Source organism: Odontesthes bonariensis, chromosome 17 (assembly GCF_027942865.1).
Source record: "Odontesthes bonariensis isolate fOdoBon6 chromosome 17, fOdoBon6.hap1, whole genome shotgun sequence".
Taxonomy (NCBI): Eukaryota; Metazoa; Chordata; class Actinopteri; order Atheriniformes; family Atherinopsidae; genus Odontesthes; species Odontesthes bonariensis.
Window position 1 is genome coordinate 7,411,409 of NC_134522.1, and position 23,573 is coordinate 7,434,981.

Consider the following 23,573-nt stretch of genomic DNA (forward strand, 5'->3'; position numbering starts at 1 on the left):
CATGTCAATTCTGCATTTAGTGCACGTGACTGTTTAATTGGTGTTTTTTTATAGACATTTGAGACCGTCTTTAGATAACATTTAGCATGACGCTGACCACATTTGTGCACGTTGAGGCTTTAAGTGCATTAAACATCACAGTAATTATGCTGTATTTTGACTTATGCTGTATTCTGTATGAACTAAGCGTTTGAGACGACCGGCTAAATCAAGTTTCTTTTGCATAAAAACACTAAACGATGAGCAAACGCACTAAGACTAACAACTGATTCACAAAGCTCATGAAAAGTTTGTCAAGTTTAAACTTTGCTTTGAGGTGGGATCATTTCAACATCAAAGTATTGATTGTTTTTTCCATTAAAGTCAAACTTTGGATCAAATTAATCTCAGGTCAGATAATAAATGAGGCCCCTGGTACAAATAAAACACTTTAATCTTCCCTGTGGAAGCACTGAGAGCCAGGTGGAATAACTGAAAAAGAAAACCAGACTTGACCTGCGTCTGGGCAGAACTAACCTTGGACGTGTTTTTATAGAGTTTTCACAGCGTTTAGTTCCTGACTCTTCACTGAAGTCAAGGACCAGCTATACCGAGGTAGCACGTATGCTCTCGGATGTTTGGGAATCTCCATGGAGGTAGCTGGTGCTGCAGCTCATCATGTGCGGAAACAAGATGTCACACACCAAAGAGAGAAGAATGAACTTCCTGTACCGTCTAACCTAATAAACTAATCTAACGACGCTGGATGAAAATATAACGCCAGCCAGGTCCAGCACCTGGCGGGGAACAGATACATCATCCAGAATACACAGAAAACAGCCCAGAAAGGTGCAGGGAAAAAGGCCACGGGCAGCTTATCCTCTGACTTCTGTGTTCCCGGTATGTGTCCAAACCAAAACACATTACAGGCCTGTGCCATATAGCTCAAAGATGCATCATGCTAATCAGTCAATGCGATCACTGCTGGAGTTCAAGTCTTCTAGAGTTTCAGCGTCTCCCTTTGACTGTTTGGACTGATGGGTGGTAAATGTGACTGTGTGACCGTGGGTAACAGACACCCTGTACGGAAGAACTTTCCACCCTGACGTTCCTTCAGGATGCTGCTCAGAGAACAGAAAACTCAACTTTGCAGACAAACATCTCCTTTGGAAAATGTCATCTGTAAATAAAGCATTCTCGGCCCAATCAGGCCCTGCGAGGCAGCATCAACAGCAATTTCTCCCATCGCATTTGTCTGATTTACTATGTGGAGATTGTATCTGCCCTCATTAACTGCAAACATCATCTGGAGGTGACACCAAATAGATTATTTGTATCACTTTGATGAAAATTGGAATTCAGATAATGCGCTTCAATATATCTGATAACAACGAAACAATTTTCCATCATAGCATCTTTAATTGAATTGTTTTTGGCACAATACAAAAAAAAACAAAAAACTGCTCACCCTCTGCTAAACACTCGAAAGGGTCACAGTGTAATAATTAACGTATTAGCATCAAATCACAGAATGAAAATAGAAAAAAGAGACTCACACACAGCTTTGCAGGTCTAACATTCTAACACAGTCCTCAAAGTTGAAGCCATATTCAGACTCAGACATGCTCGGTTATTACAATTCCCATCACAGTTCAAACTGGTTCTCAGATAGGCAGAGATGGGGGAGGTGCTGAACTCCTAACCTTTCATTCTAATTCTCACACGGTTGTCATCTTGCACTTGTTTTTACACCGATAAACCATCTCGGTTATAACCACAAAAGTATCAGGAGAGGTGACGTGAAGCCTAACCCTTTATGAGGCAGCGGTAAAACATTGGAATATAAAGCGTTATCAATCAGCCGGCAACAGACCCGGCGGCAGAGACAAGCTATTGGACGGGCATTTAAAGGATAAGACCGGTTTTTTGACATTGGGCCCTTGATTTCACATTATAACATGATGTTCTACTCACCCCTGCTTGTTGTTGGTAATTTGGAGCTGTTCCGAAGATATTCGCGAGGCGTCTGGCTGCTCTCTTGAGATATTCGGCCATGAAACGGTTTCCTATGGGCAAGCTTATACAGGCACAAACTATGCTGTTTATAATTTATTAATTACTGTACACTAGCACTGATAACGTGGAGGTGCGTCGCTTACTTAAAAAAATCCGGGTTACTAATTTTGAATTTTAGCCGAATGAATAAATAGGCAGCAGGTCTGTGGGCTGTCTGTGGCAGTAGCACGATGATGACGTCAGTAACACCCACTTTACGACAAAAAAATCAAAATTACAGTAACCCGGATTTTTTTAAGTAAGCGACGCACCTCCACGTTATCAGTGCTAATGTACAGTAATTAATAAATTATAAACAGCATAGTTTGTGCCTGTATAAGCTTGCCCATAGGAAACCGTTTCATGGCCGAATATCTCAAGAGAGCAGCCAGACGCCTCTCGAATATCTTCGGAACAGCTCCAAATGTTCAACAACAACCAGGGGTGAGTAGAACATCATGTTATAATGTGAAATCAAGGGCCCAATGTCAAAAAACCGGTCTTATCCTTTAAATGAGTAGGGGGGGCCCCCTAGCGGGGGGTCTGGGGGTCCTCCCCCAGAAAATTTGGTATTTCTTAGATGCAATTTTCTGCATTTTAACCGAATTGTGGGCCCCGTTTCAGCCCAATAAGGAACTGTCCTTTTGTTACTAAATACGTGACGATTCCATTATTTCAAGGGACAGTTGGCAACTCGTTTAGGCAGCCCTGGCAAACACGCTTCCTTTAAAGTAGGCATTCGGAGATATCTCGAATAGCCTGCACAGTTTAATCCACTCTGTATAATCATCGGTGCATAAATTGAACGCAAAGCCCAGATCACGTTTGCCCCTTTCTAGTCGCCATTAATACTAATACACACAACGAGCAAACAGGAGCGCAACAACAACAACAACGCCCACGCACGGCCACAGTGAATTCAGACTGGCATTGAGCCGACATCAGAACGCATTTGAACATGTAGTTCAGGGTCGGACTGGGAAAAAAAATCGGCCCTGGCAATTTTCCCCGGGACCAGCCCCCCCTCAGTATTAATTAGTATCTCCAATCTAATTAGATAAAAATAAAAAACGAGCACAGACCGCTCAGTCAATGGCATGTACCCATAGAAAAAATACACACCCAACACACAACCTGACTATCGGCTACAACCATGATCAGTAACCTACACAAACCCAGACACATAATGGCTCGGCGGCCAGCAATCGGATAAACCAATGAAGTGAATCAATCCTGTGAAAGAATGAAAACAAGTGAATAAAACCTGCACTCACCCATTATGAAGTTATAACTTCATAATGAGTGGCCCCATAATCTTGCCCCTGCTCAGCCAACTCCTTGACGTCGGGTATGGTTGGTAACGTTACGGCGGCTAGCATTAGCAACGAGGCTGCTAGGCTTGCTAAATCGGTAAGCATTAGGCTACTGAAGAAAGCTAGTCTTTTTAGCTACGTTATATTATTATCTTTCTTATCGGCTATAGCCTTTGTTTACGGCCACTGGCCCTAACCTGACGCGTTAGCTTAGCTGTCAAATCACCGGAAGTTTTCACCGGAAGTACTGGCGCACACACAAAAGCTCTCTCCAGACATATCATTCTTTCATTCCGCCCAGATGAAATTTAATGCCACTCTTCGAAAATCAGAGAAATTTAAAACATTTTAAGACCTTAAAAAACGTATTTTTTATTTAAGACTTTTAGATCGTGTCCCCTCAGTGTCTGAGGCAATCTCCGGTCAAACGTCAAAGTGAACCCAGGGGGGGCACACCGGGGTGGATGGGGGGGCAATGCCCGCGAGTGCCGCCCCGTGGCGCCGGGGCTGGCCGGCAACAGTTCTGACATTTCACACCACCTCAAAAGCTCTCCGAGAAAGCGCTTTAAAAGAAAAGAATTAGATGGCATTTCCATAAAGAGTTGTCAATCTGTATGAAGTCAAAGCCGCAGTAGATTTAACAAAGATCCCTCCTAACAGTGCTGCAGACGTACAAGAGCTAATTAGCATTTGGGACATTTATTTGAATAGTCTTGAATGAATTGCAAAGTAATGAGCTGCTCAAGTGAATTTAACAAGTGAGAACAGAAATAAATAAATCACTCAGTCCAGTCATGATAGCCACATCTGCACTGATAATCAGTTTAATCGCTCCAAGTCATTCTGGATGTGCTTAAACTCAACCGAACAGATTCTTCTAGTCGTGGCCAATCAATCGAGCAAAAAAGATAAAACTCCTGCAAGCCAGCCAGGGTTTTATAAGAAAGAAAGATGAAACATTTTCATGGTACTCACATGCCAAGAAGCAGTCCATGCTGAAGGAGATGTTATCAAGAGAGATGGCTGAACCGGGGCCAGGTCCATCGTTCATGCTGAACTGCAGCCAGAACCTGAGGAAGGGTTATAACTATTTCAATGCAATGGTCAGAATGCTCACTGAGAATATAAAAGACGGCTTCATTTAAGGTCTCACCGAGAAGGAAACCGATTCGACCTCCATGAGGTTCAGACTTCAGGCACTAATCGTGAAAACAAAGCACTCCAGGTGGAGCGTTAACTCATTCATGGTTACTGCCTTGTAAAGGAGAGTCTTACGTGTTAAAGAGCTGCAATTTCTTCCTCAAATGATGATGTTAAAACTCTCAAATATAAGTTGTGAAAGCCCATATTCATGTTTGAACTGTAACTTGAATGCGGTTTGAAAAACAGCTAAATGATGATGTAAATTGGGTGAGGCAGTGCCCTTTCGTTCCAGTGGAGAAATGTGTGCATTCATTCATTAATATTTAACTTGTAGCTTTAGTTTAAGCGGAATATATCGAGATTTACAGTATACAGAGTGAACTCTGTGCACCATCTGCTGCTGCCGGACTGCCAGTCTGCACTTTAGGCTGCGTTTGTGATTCAATTTAAGCTCAACAAAGGTCACTGAGCAAAGTCTGCGAAGTTCACCTAGTGGTTACAGACATGACGTTCTAATTAAAAGCACAAGCAGAGCTGGCTACATAACCCAGGAATCAAAATGTAATCACTCTCAGGGGAGCAGGATTATCCAAGCTTGAATAGCAAAGAAACCCCTTGTCAGGCAAACAAAGATGAAATGCCTTTTCTGGGACTTTTCTCTTTTTTTCTTTCCTTATTTGATTTTGTTTTAATTTCTCTCTTCAATGACGGAAAATCAGAGCTGTAGCTAATTGTAAAGGCAAGTAGAGTGGAGCGAGTTTTGTGTATTGATTTGACAGACAAGTGGAACAGAAAGAGAGAAAGGTGGATTTTATGCAGCCGTACACATGGAGGGTCCATTATATAGGCCCCAATGGAAGCAATTAATTTGTGGAGTTGAGAGAAAATGTTTTAAAGCAGAAGCGTTTCTCTCTTAAATTAATGTGGTAAAAAAGAAAAGTACAACCCTCTTTCAGTTGGGAGGTTTGATGTATCGGATGATGACGAAAAATGTATCGGGTTAAATTCAACCTCACGACTCAACAGCTTGTGGAATCACCTTCAGCAGCAATAACTTCACCTAATCATTAAGCTGTAATTTGTTGTGTTTATGTGTAACCAAAGCAACAAGCCATAATGTTGGTGTTATATAAAGAATGCAATTTAGACCTAGAAACGATCGTTTTCTAAACCTAATAACCTGGCTGCTGCTTACCTTCTTAATTCTTATAGAAACAGTGAGGTTCACGCACTGCTTCTACATCAGACTTCGTCTTTGTCTCATAAATAATTCATGATGTAATATGTCATGTGCCATTGTTCAGCTGAGTTTGTATCGACCACACTTTAAGACTTGATAAGAAACTAGGGCTGGGCGAGTTAACTCGTTAATTATTTAACGCCGATAAATATTATATTTTTTTATTATTTTTTGGGGCTTTTGTGCCTTTAATGGATAGGAAAGTTCAGAGAGACAGGAAGCAGGGGGCAGAGAGAGGGGGAACAACACGCAGCACAGGGTCGTCCGATGCGGGACTTGAACCGGGGCCAGCTGCAGCGAGGACTATAGCCTCTGTACATGGAGCGCCTGCTCAGCTCACTACGCCACGGACCACCCCTGTTTTATTATCTATTTTATTATTGTAAAAGTCTGTTGCTCACAGGCTTTTATTTTGTAAAAGTCTGTTGCCGTCTGCTGCGGAACCGGAAAAGAAAGTAATCGGCGGATCCACCAAACATGGAGAAGGGTACGGAACTTTTACTCGGCCATTTTCATTTCAAAGCTCTTCCAGACGGCGGAGTCGACAGAACCAAAGTCATCTGTAAACTCTGCCAAGTTGAATTGTCTTCTCAGCGTAGTAGTTCCAGTCTAAAATATCACTTAAAGGCAAAACACACAACTGATAGCAGCAAGTCATTCAAGGAAACAGACAGTGGAGCGAGGCTTCTACATAAAAACTACAGAAAGATGCTGATGTTAAAAGTGTGTTTGCACAACAAATGTTATGGCACTTTCATTCATATGGCAGCACATTTAAAATAAAACTAAATGCTAAAAGCTATACACTACTTTTGGATTCATTTTTGGATTTTGCGTACAAATGCGATTAATCGTGATTAATCAGGGAAATCATGTGATTAATTAGATTAAAAATTTTAATCGTTGCCCAGCCCTATAAGAAACACATGATTTTTTATTTCTATTATGCCCTAATATATAAATGCTACCTCTTCCCATGACTATACATCTTAGGACTTCCTTGCTACAGAAGCATGTAAGTGTTTGTGTTGGTGCATCAGACAGTCTGAACACATTGCCCTGATATAATCACATCATGTGGTGGTGTGGTGAAACAGGTAAGTCGTACCAGTCTGCCAGCCCATAAAGGGGAAGCGTGATGGGCTTCCAGCCTCTGTCAGATTTGGGCTCACTGGCTGAATGCCACAGTCTGCGCCTCTCATCGGGGCCAGTGCTGTTTTCCACTATCCAAAGAGACAGCAAGCCCTTCTGGACGCCTCCGGAACACAGCCAGAATCGCACCTGTTGAAGTAAGATGAGATTTCGAATTAGCAGCGCTGTCAAATAAGAATTCGGCGTACAGCGCAGGTTTCCCCTCAAAGCAAGGTTGATGATTTCTGAGAAATGTTCGTTGGCCGATAAAACACAAGTTTTTTTCAGAATCTAAATAAACCAGCCAAATGTGTTATCAGTTAAGGGAGAGATGCACCTAAAACTGCAGTGAGATTAATCAGTAACCGCCATCTGTTCAGTTCTAATTACTCAATATTAATAGAATTCAATTAATTTATCATTTGGGTCACCAAGCATGCTCCAGCAACGCTCAGCCTAACCGTGCTGTTTTCAGGAGGGACGCGTTGGGTCTTATCAAGCCCAAACTTAAACAACACACCCGCTGTCGCAGGATCAACAGGAAGATGTGACCGTGTCCCTCTACAGCATTTTCAGAGCTGAGAGCATATTTCTTATTCCACTGTTTAAGTGGAGCAGATGTTAGCTAAAGCCCGGTTACTAAATCCAACGCTTAAAGGCTGAGTGCTTGTTTTGTGACCATCAATAGAAAGCTCCGGTCTTTATCGTCAACGGCAGAACCACATGGTGAACATTTTAACACCCAGATTGATAGAGTGCACACTGGGCGTCACATGATGGGAACAATGTCTGCCGCTAATACCCCAATCAATTATATTCTCAATATATTTGAGCAGACGGTTCAGCTTGAACAGCACAAATTCATGTTTGACCATACAGAGAGAAGGATTTAGTGAGTCAATCTGGAATCATGGCTAATCTTTGGCTGCTTGCCATGGAGCTCTGTGGCAACAGTGTGGTACTTCTTCCACTGCCATCTACAAATATCAGATATGTGTGCGCCCAAGAAGCACAAATATCATTTTTTTCTCCTTCTTTCTTTAAGGATAAGTCAACTAAACCTTAATCCTCTCATCTTGTTTCACGACCCTTTGCACCTGCTTCTCCCTTCTGCTTTCACCTCTCTCACCTCCAGCATCCACCTCCTTGCCTTCATGTTAAATGTGCAGAGAAAAAATGCACGTGGTCAAAGGTCATTGAGCGCAGATATGTCACAACTCAAAACCCTGCTTACAAAAGCATCATTAAAAACTAAAATTCAAGAAAATAACCTTTTTATCCAGTCAACTACTCTGTGAACCTAACGCACATCCAAAGGTTTGTTTTCTCACCTGAAAAACTCTTGGGGGAAAAAGGCAAGGCAAGGCATCTTTATTTATATAGCGCATTTCATACCACAGGCAACTCAATGTGCTTTAAGGAAAGGTCACAGTTTCCAGCAGAATTATTAATGATAATAAAAATGTTGCAGGTGAGTATAGATCAAGCTAACTTCACTTAATTACTTAACAAAAAGACAAATTTATTTCCTTTTAAAAAAACATTCTTGAATAATTGTTGAGGCTTTAAGAAAATGTACAATTTAAAAAGAGAAAGTTCTGTTCTCTTTTTTTTTAAACCTGGGCCTTATTTCTAGCTGTATACGTTAATTTACTTAGAGTTGGTATATGGAAATGTACTTTATTTATACAGCCCTTTACAGACAATCCTTACGGTGTACCAAAGTGCTTTACAGCAGGTAATAAATAAAAAGAAGAATAAGTAAAAAGAATAAAAGAACAGTGAAAGCAATAAAATACAACAAAATCGAAAGATAAAATAAGATAAAAGTGTCAGCATACTATATTATATGTCTGCGTATATTATATATACTATACTATATATAGTATAGTATATATATATATATACTATATATATATACTATATTATATAACGGGGCAAGGCCAACGCAGCCTCTAAATAAGGTAAACACTCCTTCATTTCACCAACACTTTAATACGAATCGCCAGTACTATTCCCCTGTGAGTTCAGAGTTGCCCGTTGTTGTTATCGGGGGCTTTCTTCACTCCTGTTATAATATACGCGGCTCACGTCTCACAGTTACACCAAAATGTTATCAATGAGTAAATGAATGTATATACAGCTAGAAATAAAGTCCAGGTTTAAAAAAACGGAACTTTCCCTTAAAATTAGATTAAAAAGAGAGATATATTGTTTCTTTTGTTAAAGCTTTGTTGCCATATTTGTGTTAGTGAGGTTACATGGCACTGAAAGGATCGGATTATTGGCTAAATTACAATAAGAATGCGTTGAGCAAGGGTAATTATCCTTGGATATATGGCGGTGAATGAATCGAATCACAGGCACAAAGCATGTCATACTCTGAAACGATAGGTGGCGCCTTCACCCATTTCAACTCTTGCTAATAGAGCCACTTCCTGTTGACCTCTTCACCACCAACAACAACAAACTCGGGTATTGATGAGCTGCTTGTTGCACAAACGCGATGCACAACGGAGCATTCTCCATCGCGTTGTTTGTTTGTTTCTTTCCGACGGCAACAACAGTAATATCGTCTCCTCTGTCTTCCGGTTCAAGACCCCGGGAAAAAAATCTCGAGCATGCGCAGAACGCAAAGTCTGATTCACCACGTGCTTCACCGTCTACAAGCAGGTTTAATTTAATTTTCAACCGAGTTATCTCGGGGTCTTAATCCGATCCAATTTCTTGTCAGATTAAGGTGTCTACATGCACTTAATAGTTCAATTTTATTGTAATTTAGCCAATTATCCGATCCTTTCAGTGCCACGTGACCCCACTGAGTGATGAAACACTTTGACAGTGTCGCTAATCAGCGATTACACACTAATTTCACTCTACTAGTTCCACGCCGTTTCTCATAGAAATGCAGTTTAAATGCCAAAATGACCATCTTTCTCAGACCCGTATACTATCCGAACGGCGTATAGTACCATTTCCAAAATAATCAAAGATGTATGCACGAGAAGTTTTGGGCTCCTGTGTAACCAACACCAGCAGAGTGGGAGAGAACAAAAAATGAAAGGAAATATCCAAAGTTTTACTACGTATTAAAAGAAGAATTCACACATCAAACAAAAGGAAGATTTGTTGTCTGACCAGGTCAACAGACTAACACTCTTTGAGCTCAAAGCATCCAAATGAGCAGAACACCACTAGTTATGTAAAATCGGAGCAGAATTTATAGTGAAAACTAAAGGTTACATTCCGGATTGTCTATTTTTTTTCCATTATTTTCCAGAACACAAACGTCACACCACTGTTTCTGAGAGGAGTTACACTTTTTTCTCAAACAGCAGTGGTGTGAGACAATATGAGATACGGAAATATTAGTCTGAGTTGGACAGTATTTGTAGTTAACCTGCCCATGACACACTTAACTGCCATTCAGAGCTCACAGGCGGAGTGAATATTTGATAAACAGCAGCTTTGTCACTTTTCCGTTCTATTGAAAACACTGATTCAGTTTAAACTTGTAGTCGAGTTTGTTTGCTGCCTCAGAGTGGAAACACCTGGTGAGTTATGTCATTTAGCCTTTCTCTGGCCAGACATGATTTGCAAAGATGTTTCCATTCCCCCTAATGTGCATCGAGTCTTCATCGAAGCAAGCAGAAACAACCTCAAATAAACGGGTATATTTTTTGCATATAGCTTACAGGCCAATGGAACTAAGCTACAGATGGTAATGTTCCTCGCTTTATAGTATTTTCCTTTGTGAATATGCTGCAAATAATTTGGAAATATGATTATAAAGTCACCAAAATCACACCAAAAGCTCCTATTTTCCTGGAAATGTACTTCCCTTTGGAACTGCAGACACATTGCTCCAAAGATCACAGTTAACCATCAGCTGGTGGTAAATTTAATTAGTGTAAACTGCTAACATGGAAGAAGCTTAACGAGTGTAGTGTGGTGAGAGGCTCACCGTGCAAGGAGAGTTTCTCAGGGGAGGAGGAAAGAGAGGACTCTTCAGCAATGCTGAGCCACGTTGACCTTTAGAAAGGCCTCCCTCCACAGTGAATGTAGCACCTTAACAAACACACAGATAAAGAAAAACCAGAGAGCACAGACTCAAAATCAAGCACACAGTCTTTGCAGATTCAGATGTGAACATAGAGTGAGCAGTGCAGTGAACACTGATAACTGTCACGGCAATGCTTAAAACAAAGAAGCCAATAAGACCAACAAACGTAGCATGAAATTACAGTCTTAGTTTTATCGTCTCCTCGTACTATTCTTTAGACTTTCTGTAAATAGCCACAAGGAAACGTGCCCCAGTAAACCTGAATATTGACACAGTTGCGTTGCTGCACTCATAATGAAAGCAGGAGTCGGAGTTGCAGCGCACTGATCTCTGACCAAGATTTGAATCAAATGCTCAAGGTCAAATCCATGTTATTTTTAGGCTTAAAATACCACATACTGCTTTACTGTCCAATCTTCTCCTTTGAAGTTGATTTTAATGAGGCTCTTCCACATGTTAGAGCCTGCAAATGCGTTTTCCCATCACTTGATCTGAACAGGAGTCTCAAAACCACATATGAAGGCTTATATAAGCTACCTGATGATGGGCAGCTCTGTCTGGTCCCCTTCGCTGGTGACATGGATCTTTTCCAAGAGAGACTGCGGCCTGGTATCGACTGCCAGTTGCACTCACCCTCTTCAAAAGAGCAGTAGCTGCCATTGAGAAAGTGGCCTGGAGAGAGATAGGAGAGAATATATCAGGGGAGGAGAGGAAAAGATACGAAGGGAAAGGGAGGTATATAATGAGTGGACAGGCTGAGCAGGAGGGGTGAAAGGAGAAAGCAGAATGATCACTGGGAGCCAAACATCCAAGGAGAAAAAGGACGGGGCTGGGATGGGGATTGGCGAGGGGGGAGTTGAGTGACGGGGAAGGCGGAGAGGCTCAGAGCAGTGAAGGATGTGGGATGCAATCTGATGGCTCCATGGACTCGATGTGTTGGGGAAAATTGGAAATGAGGTGCGGCGCGCTCACAGACCAACTCTGGAAACAAAAAAGAGGGATATACTGTAGGAAAGAGAAGAAGTTAAAAGGGATCCGGTTGGAAATGAGAGCTCTGAGGTGGTGACATGATGATTTTTGGGAGCAATCAAAATGAATGTTTCACAACACGGTGCGGTGACTTCTGGGCCAGGTGTGATCCAGGCCATGGAGCTGGAGTGTGTTCTCAACCACATGTGATATTTTGGGCATTGAACAAGTGGCCAGAAGGTTAGCTGGCCCTGTGAAAGACGGCATTTCCCACTGACCTATCACCCCAGGAAGAGGAAAAGGTGTAAACTTTTGTCCAAGACGAAGGATTTACAGTCTCTGGTTAACTTACGCGCACATACAAGAAGCCCTCAGATGAAAGGCGCTTAGCCCCCAATCCACAAACTCAGTGTTTCTCCTTTTTTTTTGTTTTTTCACGTTTTAAAACTCATGCAAATATACTTTGTATCAGCATACCAGTCAGCTAATGTTAATCTGGAGGGATAGAGCGTATTTCTAGTCTGTTTTTATGTGTATCTGGCCCAGTTTTTAACCAAAATACGTAATACTGTATATTGTAACATTTAAACTATTGATTGGGGTCCTGTAACAATGTTTCTTATTTTAACATAAAAATAACTGCATAGGAACATTGTCTCACTGGATTATGTGAATCTATCAGAGAAATAGGAATTATCAGCACGAACTGGAGAGGCTGGAAAAGATTTGCAGGAAGGGTTACAGTCATGATGCATCAGCATACACGAGTTTTGTTGGGCAGAAAGCTACTTAATGATTCCAGGAGTGTAGTTTGGTCATACTTATGTGACATCTTTTGTACTGTATGTCCTTCTAGCTGATGTTGTTATGGGCTACATTACATGAGAGCAACTTCTCACAGAACTCTGCCTAAAGATGGCACTACAAGCTAGTCAGTCATGGGGTTTAATAAAATAACCAATAAAAACCTGCGTTAATGCGCGATAAAATACTTATCGGCGTTAAATAATTAGCGATAATAACAAGTTAAATCGCCCAGCCCTAGATTTTTTACAAAAATATTGAGTGATTGAGGTTCCAGCTCATCAGTGATCTCACGTTTGTCACGACCAGGAAAGAATGGCTTAAACTTCACCCTTGTTATTTTGCTCTTGCCACACATCCAACTCGTCTGGATTTAGGGCCCCATTATTGCTGAAGCAGGTCATTTATATGGCAGAAGGGGAATTTTAAAACCAAATCTATATTGGACAGGGAGCCAGTGAAGAGCAGACAGAATAGGTGAAATATGCTCACGCCTGTGCGCTCGAGTTAAAAGGCGAGCAGCATCATTCTGGACCAACTGAAGGCGTGAAAGGGAAGCCTAGCTAACCCCAACGTTATGAATATCGCAACAGTCTTGACGAGCCGTGAAGAAAAAGCATGAATCGTCTTTTCAAAGTCTTGCAGTGTCTGAACAGGCTTTAGCTTTGCTGTGTGCCTTGAAAAAAGATAATGACAGATGTCATTTAGTGCCAGAAATATCAGAAGAAATCCCATAAGCAGCACACCATCCAAACCAGCGTGTTATTATAAAAGAAGGTTAAGTAGAATCACAAGAAGATACAAAATAGAAATACTTTGATCAGAGCTGCTACAACAAAAGACATAAAAGTTGTTCTTTTAATAATAGAAAAAAAAATCTATTTTAAGATTTATCTTATGGACAGTCTTATATTTAATTTCTGTGATAGCATTTATCCATTCAACATCCTCTGAAATGACTCCCTAAACTAAGCCCTGAACTTTAAACTCTGATCAAAATCTCCTTCAGCTTTATTTCTGTGACACGTTTTAGGACAAACCCAAGATCTGCTTTACAGTTTGATCCCCACAGAGTAACACCGTGTAAAACAGAAGTTGTCCTGCTTTAAACTCCTGATTTCAGCAGACAATTTAACTTCTGTTTAACCATCATGACTCCAAACTGTTTATCAAAGTTTTTGTTGATGTCATAAATAAGCCGCATGCTATTAAAGGTACACCCCAAAAACTGCTGTTAAAAATACAGCTAAAAACAAATAAAATGGTAACATTTACAACCTGAGTTATACGTATCTAATTTAATTTAATGTGTTATGGTATATAGGAGCCCTATGTTGGATAAAGTAATGAAATCACACAGTTGCTGATTCTTTAGCAGCTTTTTACCATCTAAAAACCATTGCCAGAATCGAAGGAATAGTGTCTAAACCAGACTTAGAAAGACTGATCCATGCGTTTGTTCAGTGTTTTATCTGAACTCTTCGCTTTTAATTTAATTAATTAATAATTATTTTTATGTTATTTGTCTTCTTGTGATTTTCTGTAGCTGTAAAGCACTTTGAATTGTCCACAAATAAACCTGCCTCGCCTTTAAACTGGTTACCAGACTGAAAACTTCAGTTTTAAATCATTCAGCCAGATGTAGCCTGATGTTCCTCATCTTCAGTGCTGCGAGCGCTGTACGCCTTGGAAAAAGTATCATCCTGATAATAGAAACCAACCCAAGCAGAGATCATAAAGCAGGTATTCTTCAGACAGATTATGAAACTCACATAATTTCAGTTTATTTCAAAGCAAGCAAAACAGAATTTTTTTTTAAATCTGAGGGGATTTTTTTGTGATGTTTTTCCTCAAACAAATAGAATCTTCCCTGGAGTTTCTGGGTAATAAGAATATTTCATGTTCGAATGTGTCTTGTGACATGAATCAGTCTTACATAAACCAGTCTCTGTTAGACTTCTTTAAACCTTAGCAAAGCTCAGAGATTCAAGGAAATTACATGCATATCATGTTAGAAAAGAAGCCTGCGATGTATTAATTATTGTGGATGTCACAGAGTTAATAGTTTTCACACCAGTGTCAACACTACCTGAATTCAGGATACACCTTTAAGAGTGTTTGTGGATGTACTTCTGATGGTTCCTTGCTGTGGAAGGCCGTTGACTAAGTGTCAGTATGTGTCAAGATGGGAATTCTTGGGAATTCAGACAGATTTTAAACCTGTTAATGTCTGAAACTATAATCGTATTTAAGTCACTAAACAGAATTTCGGAAACGTTAGTCGATGTACTGTTTGTGTCGCTAACAAAGCCGATGACAAACAGCTTTAAGTAATTAGATTTAGATACCGACGTCTGGAACGCGCCCAATTAAGACTGCATAAAACGTCTGCTATGAGGCACCGGAGCGGTCTGTCTGAGGACAGTGATTCGTGCTGCTCAAAGTGTTGATTTTTAAAAAGAACCTGAGGCCAACGTTTTTGCTTTGGACTTACATATTTTATGGTAATTGTTCAATGTGTTTGCCCGTTTGCATTTTGAATTAATGTACATGTGTTTACATGTATTAGGGATTATTACCTTCCCCCTAGAGGTTTCTTTTTACCTTGGATTTTGAGAGGATTAGTGGAAAACCAGAACTTTTATCACTATGCACCTGGGATATTGTAGTCATTTGCTTAAAGACCTCAAATGAGATCTACATATGGACTTAAACATATAAAAAGATAAAGAATGTTGGGGTGAGCCAAACATTTAGCCTGTGTCCATTTGTGCCTGTGCATTTCGCCCCAAACTCGCAGTCATAGAAGAAGAATATCACGGTCAGAGAAGGTTTTCACTTCTGAATGGCTCTGATCCTGAGATTCTTCCAGATCAATACATGTGCTTTTGAAATTGCGACTCCTGGGCTGGTCTCCAAGAGATGCGTCTTAGCTACTGATATATTCCCCCCCCCCATTAAAAACAATGTCGTGCTGCTCATTACACATATCCAAGGGCCCCGGCCCTGAGAGCTCCAGCCTAGATCTGACACCATCAGCAGAGATATCTGCTAAACCGTCTGTCTCATCCGTCTTTGTAAGGCTGCTAAAGGTTACCCTGACTGAGCTTAACAGGTACAGCAAGAGCCAACAGCAAAAAGGATGACTCAAATTTGCATTTCAGAGAGACTTGTTAGCCCAGTTTTCGTAGCTTAGGAATGATAAAATGCCCATTATGATGCACTGATACTGCAAAAAAATGCTGCTGAAGCACTGCCAGTAACGGCACTTTTGATGTTGTCGTGTCAACATTCAGAATATGTAATGTTTCACACCGTCTGTCATGGCGAACGAGAAAGTGCCCTGCTGCATTTCAGCATCAGGAAGCAGCAAACCGAAGCAGTGAGGAGTCAGAAATTACCATAAAATCTAACACTGATAGCGTATCCAATCCAATCCAATCCAACTTTATTTATAAAGCACTAAAAACAACCAGTGTGAAGCAAAGCGCTGTACAGAAGCGGTAAATTAAGAGACATAAATTAAAAGACATAAAACATGTTTTATAGTATAGACAAAGAAGACGTGTTTTACTAAGTCCGAGCCATAAATCCTCCTCTTCACAAATCATTCACATAACTCCCAATAAGTACGTCTCACGAAAAAATGCCAACCTATAAAATGTCTCATTGGTTGCACCAGTGCGAGTTATGCAAAAATGAGCCGACTGTCGATGCTCCAAAACCATGTTGTTCGTGTTATTTGTTGTGTTTTACGTGCCGTATTTTAATTCAGAGAAAATTAAACTCATCCATTACCCGTTTGAATTCCTGATTTGATGTTTTAATGCAAAGCAGCATTTCAACGTTTTTTTTTTTTTTTTTTAACGGAGCAATTATAGAGTTGGGAGGCAGTGGGACATCTGCAGAATTTAGACAGACTGAGATCAACCGCAGGGAGCTGGGACTCACAGTGGAGGATGTGTTTGTGCATAATGAACTGGGGAAGGATGGTGAGGTGGATCCACAGAGATTTGAGTTTCCTTATACGTAAGGAATCTTAGTGATGGAAGCGAGCTAAGTTTGTTCCTCCTGCCTCTGTCTGCTGTTCCCTGTTAATAAGCCTTGGCAGCGCTTATGAGGGATATAAATAGATTCAATCAGATGGAGATAACTTGTGGATTGATCATAGAGAATAGGGTGTCGGAGGGGAACACAGGGATTTTTGTAGCATGGGGTAATTGTGATGAGTGAGCATTATGAATACTGAATGAGCCCTAGGTACAGTTGTACAACCCCAATTCTAAAAAGTTGGGTTACTATGTAAAATTAGAAAAATGATCTAATGATTTCTAAATCTCATAAACCAATATTTTATTCACGATAGAAAATAGAAGTGAGACCTTTTACTATTTAATTAAGAATATGAGCAAAACATTTTAAAAAAGGTCCATATTTCCCACTGTGTAGCGTCCCCTCTGCTTTTAACAACATCTGTAAACATCTGGAACTGAGGAGATCAGCTGCTGGACCTTTGGGAGAGGAATGTTGTCCCATTCCTGTCTGATATCAGATTCCAGCTGCTCAGCAGTCCTGGATCTTCTTTGCTGTGTTTGAAATGTTTACAGGTGGTGAAACATCTGGACTGCAGGCATCTCAGTGCAGCACTCGGACTCTTCTGCTACGAAGCCGTGCAGTCGGAATAGATGCAGGATGTGGCTGAAATATGCAAGGCCTTCATCATCTAGATTGGAGCATATGTTGCTCTAAAATCTGTAAACACCTTTCAGCATTTCTAATTTCTTTCCAGATGTGCAGGTTTCCAGTTCCAGGGCTCTAATGCGCCCCTATACCATCAGAGATGCAGGTTATTTAACAGAGTGGATAACAAGCCGGATGGCCTCTTTTCTCTTTAGTCTGCAGCCTCTACACTGGAAAAAATCAAAGTCTTACCAAGTATATTTGTCTAATTTCTAGTCCAAATATCTCATTACACTTAATATAAGACACAACTGCCTAACAAGCACTATTTCAGCCAGATATAGGGACTTGTTTGAAGACAATACATCTGGAACATCTTGTTAAGTGAAAAAGTCTTGAAAACAAATTGTTTTGAGTCACATATCATATGAAACAAGTTTTTTTTTTACATTTGAAGAGGTTTTTAAGTTAATTTCAAGATCACTTTTATCTCAAACGTCCTAAATATCACATCTTATTTCAAGAAATCTTGACAAGCCGATTTTCACTAGTTCCATTGGCAGATTTTTTTGCTTATTTCAAGCAAAAACGTCTAGTATTTGTTGTTTTTCTTATTTTTGGAGGGGCATTTTTTCCAGTGTTTAAGGTGGTCTTAATATGTGCAGTCATGTTACTGACCAGTTGTAATGAACCTAATTAGATGCAACATATTCCTCCAGCTGTTACCACTGACTTTTCCAACCATTTGATATCCTGATGCCAACTTTTTTAAATGAGTTGGTGCCTTCAAATTCCGGATAAGCAGAAATGTTTTGTTTTTAAAAAGCTAAAAACATTGTAAAATGTCGCCTTCTGAGATGTGAGATCAAAGCATTCTGTCTTACAGCGTCCAAACGTTTAAACTGTGTGACAAAGGAAAAACAAATGAAAGCCAAACATTCTTAACCTTTCTCTGCAACACCCATTAGTTTTAATGCTCTGTTCATTATCCAAACATCTGCAGGACACACAGAGTAGAAATATCCACATACCAGTTAGAGACAAGCTGGCTGTGTGCTTTACTGGCTGTGACTCATGCTCAAATGTCCAAAACTGGCTTTTAAAATCAAAATGTTAAACACATATATACTCATCACATTCAAAGGGAGATTATACCCCTGGGCATGCCTCTCAGGCCAATTAACACTGATAAATCCTCTTCCAGTAGAAAGGGAATCCGCGACCAGCTGGGATTTTCACCCTATCGCCACCCTCTTATCTTTCAGCTCCCTTTGTTAGCAAACCTATACACACACAAGGGGGCAGGCATCATTTAAATAAGCAGCACATGGGAGGCTGACCTACACTGTGGGCAGCAGCAAATTAATTCTGGCGAGTTTCATACTGGAAAAAAAAACTCTGGAATTAAGCCGCAACATGATTATTCTTTTTAAAAAAGGTATGGGGGGGGAACTTCTGAACCGTGTGTCAATAAATCTCAAAGGGAATGTAAAACCGTGTGCATGCAGGCAGGACTGAAATAACACACGCCACCCGGCCAAGGGGACTTGTGAATAAGATGTCAGCATACTTGGCTAACGTTCATCCTAAGCCCCGAGAAAAGCTGAAACAAATGTGCAAAGAGACAGAAATAACAGGGTGAGATAACGGGTGAGAAGTGCTAGCCAGGCATATCTGTGCTGGCTTTTTGTTTTCTCAGGTCTTTCTCTCTGCATCTGTGGCAGGAAGACAAACACAGACGGTCAGTTGTTGCTCTGTTGGGTTTGACGCAGCAGCTTCGTTAAGGAAAACCAACTTCACAAGTTGGAAACGCAGAAATGAAAGCATGAATAAAAGGTGGTGTGTGCACATTCTTCTCTTCCCGTGTCACTGTGTACTTACGACAAAGGTCGCCTTCGTCATCTCCCAGGGGACAGTCTGTACTGAAGTCGCACAATTTGTCTAATGGGATGGCAGGTCCCTGGTGGCAGTGGTACTGGCCCTCCAGTGTGATGTTGGGGCCAGGTGAGGACGCTGCAAAGGGGAGAAGAAAGAGTGTTTTCAGAGTGCAGTCACGACTTAGAAAACAATTTGCTCGCTGGCAACCTTATCAAAAGATGTAATGCAACAACAAGGAACCGTGGAGCCAAAGAAAAATATCTCCCCATTAAGTTTACTTGTTGAACATGTCTCTGCGAGATTTAATGCACATGTTGGACAAAAATTTAAATCTGCTGCTCCGGGAGAGCATAACTTACAAACAGAAGGAAATTTACTGTAGGGTGCATCAGCAAGAGACAAAAGCTAATATAATCTCTGTAAAGCTTGTATGACATACAGACTGCCTGAACCATCAATAATAACAAGACGCAGGCAGCATTAGCATATGGCTGTGAATACAGTACATATCCATTAGACAGGGAACATAGGCAGAGAAACAATGACCTAGTTACCGTTAGTGGGAGCTCACACACACACAACTGTTATCACCCGTCTCTGCAACTCAACTGTACCCCGAACCATTTGCATATCTATGCAAATCAGAGATCAGATATCTCCTGGTTGTTAAAACTGACTGCTCACCTTCACCTTAATCATCAGAGACGGATCACAGTAAGGAGAACAAAAGAGAGGAGCAGGAAATAAAAACACACACAGATTGGGATCTTGTTTTGTCATCCTCTCTCATAGGGAAAAAAAGAAAAAGAGAAGTGATTCTTATCGTGAGCAACTGGCTGCGTTTACTGTAGTTTGTCCTTCCTCTGTAATATGCAGATTTGTTCCCTGTCTAGGCGAACTTAGAGGCGAAAGTCTGATAAAGTTTCCATGACAGGGAGAAACAGCATGAAACAAACGCTGCTAGCTTAGCTCATGAGATCCAGTCATGCTACGGTCAAATTTCAAAAGTACTTTGTTTTTCTCCATTTGTACGACATTTTGTAACACATTCATAGGTCTACTGAATCACTTGCTTGCTCAGTAAGGCAGGAGAAAAAAAAAACACTTCTTTTAAACCTAGCTTGAGTAAATGACTGATGATGAATGCTATTTTGTGTCATTGCTTATGAACCGTCCCCCCTGCACTCCTTTTCCAAACCGAAGGCTGCGGGCAGTGCATGAAATTACAGACTCATACACATGTGACATTTACTGAGGCAAAAATACAATCTTATTCAAATGAAGTACGGCGGACGCTTGTTTGTTTAACACCAAGTGTTTGGGTAAAGCTGTGGCTTTGCTGTGTTTATTCAGCCATGCTCAACACATGTTTTATGCATTGGTTGAGCTCAGCATCTTCCTCTCTGTACAACGTCGACACCTCAAGCAGAACGATTTATCAAGTATGAAAAAAGTTATCCAGAGAACGCTGGAACCTTTGGGCATTGCATATAAATTCATCGATTTATCTTAGTTTGATGACAGGGGAGTAGAAGTCATCAAAGCGGTGATGTGACTAACTTTGGGCTCCTGAAGCAGGTAAGTGCAGCCAGACATGGCTGCTGCACTCCAGCCTACCGCACTTCTTAAATCATACTTGTCAGATTGTGAAAACAAGTGGGTCAGTGGGGGATGAATTGCCTGTGGGAGTAAGTGAGTTTTGTCATCCTCGTGCTCATGGGGTCGGTTTGGTTTTTGTGAGGGGAATGATGTATGAGTGGCATGGAGCTGGAGAGGTGACTGGAGAGGGCACCACAGCCACTGATAAATGACAAAACAGATGCAGAAGCACACGAACAAGGTGTTTGTTTCAGAGTTAAATAGGAAATGTTTTGTGTGGAAGTTTACTGACGATTAAAGATATGAAAACACAATTAAACTGGTAGCTGGAATTCATTCAGTGTGTTGCATCTTACACACCTCCAAGGGTTTTATTTACGGCTGGGCAACGATTACAATTTTTAATCTAATTAATCACATGATTTACCTGATTAATCACGATTAATCGCATTTGTACGCAGAATCCAAAAATTTATTCAAAAGTAGTGGATAGCCTTTAGCATTTAGTTTTATTTTAAATGTGCTGCCATATGAATGAAAGTGCCATAACATTTGTTGTGCAAACACACTTTTAACATCAGCATCTTTCTGTAGTTTTTATGTAGAAGGCTCGCTCCACTGTCTGTTTCCTTGAATGACTTGCTGCTATCAGTTGTGTGTTTTGCCTTTAAGTGATATTTTAGACTGGAACTACTACGCTGAGAAGACAATTCAACTTGGCAGTGTTTACAGATGACTTTGGTTCTGTCAACTCCGCCGTCTGGAAGAACTTTAAAATGAAAATGGCCGAGTAAAAGTTCCGTACCCTTCTCCATGTTTGGTGGATCCGCCGATTACTTTCTTTTCCGGTTCTGCAGCAGACAGCAACAGACTTTTACAAAATAAAAGCCTGTGAGCAACAGACTTTTACAATAATAAAATAACTAATAAAAACCTGCGTTAATGCGCGATAAAATATTTATCGGCGTTAAATAATTAACAAGTTAACGCGATAATAACGAGTTAACTCGCCCAGCCCTAGATTTATTCATTCACAAAATATAAAGAACTTTGAATTTAAATAAAAATCTAAAATTGTTATCGTCTTTTTTTTCCTGCGCGCAAACTATGGAAACTTAAAAGTGTAAAAACAACAACACTGGTCTATAAATGTGTTGGTGACATGTCTGATTTACCCCCAAAAGCCTTTCCAGTGACGTCTAACTCTGTCCCAGTGAGTCACTTTTAACACAGGACAAGCCTTAACTGCTGCTGCAACATAACAGAGCGACACACACACACACACACACACACACACACACACACACACACACACACACACACACACACACACACAGAGAGGAGTTACAGGAGGTTACAGAGTTATACCCAAAGGTATAGTTCAGAGAAACGTATCCAGCAAGGTGTAGAAATGCTCCTCGAGATAAGAACTATGGATATTTGTTTAATTTAAAGACACAATCAGCCCCAACAACTAATGGCCTTTTTTCATTAAAAAACAAACAAAAAACAGGAATCTTTATGGTACGCCTCACCTTTAATTTTGGGTTTTCCATTGTAGGTATTACCGCTTAGCTAATAGAAGCTGATGGCTGATCTCAGCTGGGGTTTCGAGTGAGTCGAGCAGATCGTACAGGATGAAGTGGATACACAGCAGAGGGTTGATTGGTCAGAGAGAATCATTACCTGTGAGTGTGAACAACTATGCAGCAGCACACACACAGACACTCTTTTATTATCGTTTGAAAGCCTGGTTCACTATTCTACAACATAAATCCTTTATTTGGGCACACTGATCGCAATTTGTGTTCATGACCAATGGATCCATGAATGTGTTTATTACTGGAGGTATAATGTCGTTATGATTACCCCCAACAGATACTCAAACACTCCTGTTTGGAGTCCCTTCTGTTAAGCATTTGTGAAAAACCCACAAACAGAGAAGTCATCTCTGTGTTGCTGCAGCTTCACAGGTGGTGCGATGATAAACAGCAGATTCTGTGCACGTCTAACAGTTCCTGCTTTTAGTGGACAAGCTTACATGCTTTACCAAGTAACAGAAAAATGCTTCAACTGTACATACAACCTCCTTCACTGACCTTAAGGTGAAGGCAAAGAAATACACCTGATTTATTCATTTATGGGGTCGATCTGACCTGCGCGTTGGTGAGATAGTTTTCACAGGTTTCTTTGATTCTCAGATGCAGCCTTTCTCTCGCTTCCTTCAGAAAAACATGCATATTACGTTGTTCGGTGATTCTAAAATTACACGAGAAGTGACGACATTTCTGTACCAGAGCATAAAGATTCATTTAGTCTCCAAGGATGCAGAATTGTTCTTTCACTGGTACGAACAAAAAGTTACAAGAATGCAGCGATTTTTGAGGTTCAGTGCTTGTAACCATAGGATACGCTACCTTTGGACCATTGCTGCAGCTGCTGCAGCCTGATTGTTCAGTCTTTAGAGGAAACTGAGAAATCCGACACGTAGCATTGACATTTTGTCTTTTATTTTTGAGCCCAACTGAGCAAGATAAAACTGTTTAATGGTGTCTGAGCTTTGGCTGAACCTTTTGTGCTGTGATCATTTATCAATATTTTACTACTTATTGCTATCCACGGTAAACTTAAACACTAAAATTAGGCGTCAGGACAAATAACTGGTGAGGTCACCGGTTTTCACTGTTCTGTTGGATATGGCTCAGTTGGCCTTCCATTT

The 23,573-nt window shown here is 40.6% G+C and overlaps 1 protein-coding gene across 1 annotated transcript in view; it reads right to left on the reverse strand.

Annotated features, from left to right (window-relative positions):
* The window catches only part of alk (ALK receptor tyrosine kinase), a 476,012-nt gene that overhangs the window by 68,012 nt on the left and 384,427 nt on the right, over positions 1–23,573 (reverse strand). The window contains exons 6-10 of the mRNA XM_075488032.1: positions 19,259–19,390; positions 11,462–11,596; positions 10,826–10,929; positions 6,839–7,011; positions 4,323–4,417 (exon numbers count right to left, since the gene is read on the reverse strand). Of these exons, the coding sequence (XP_075344147.1) occupies positions 4,323–4,417; positions 6,839–7,011; positions 10,826–10,929; positions 11,462–11,596; positions 19,259–19,390 (639 nt within the window). The remainder of the gene's footprint in view (positions 1–4,322; positions 4,418–6,838; positions 7,012–10,825; positions 10,930–11,461; positions 11,597–19,258; positions 19,391–23,573) is intronic.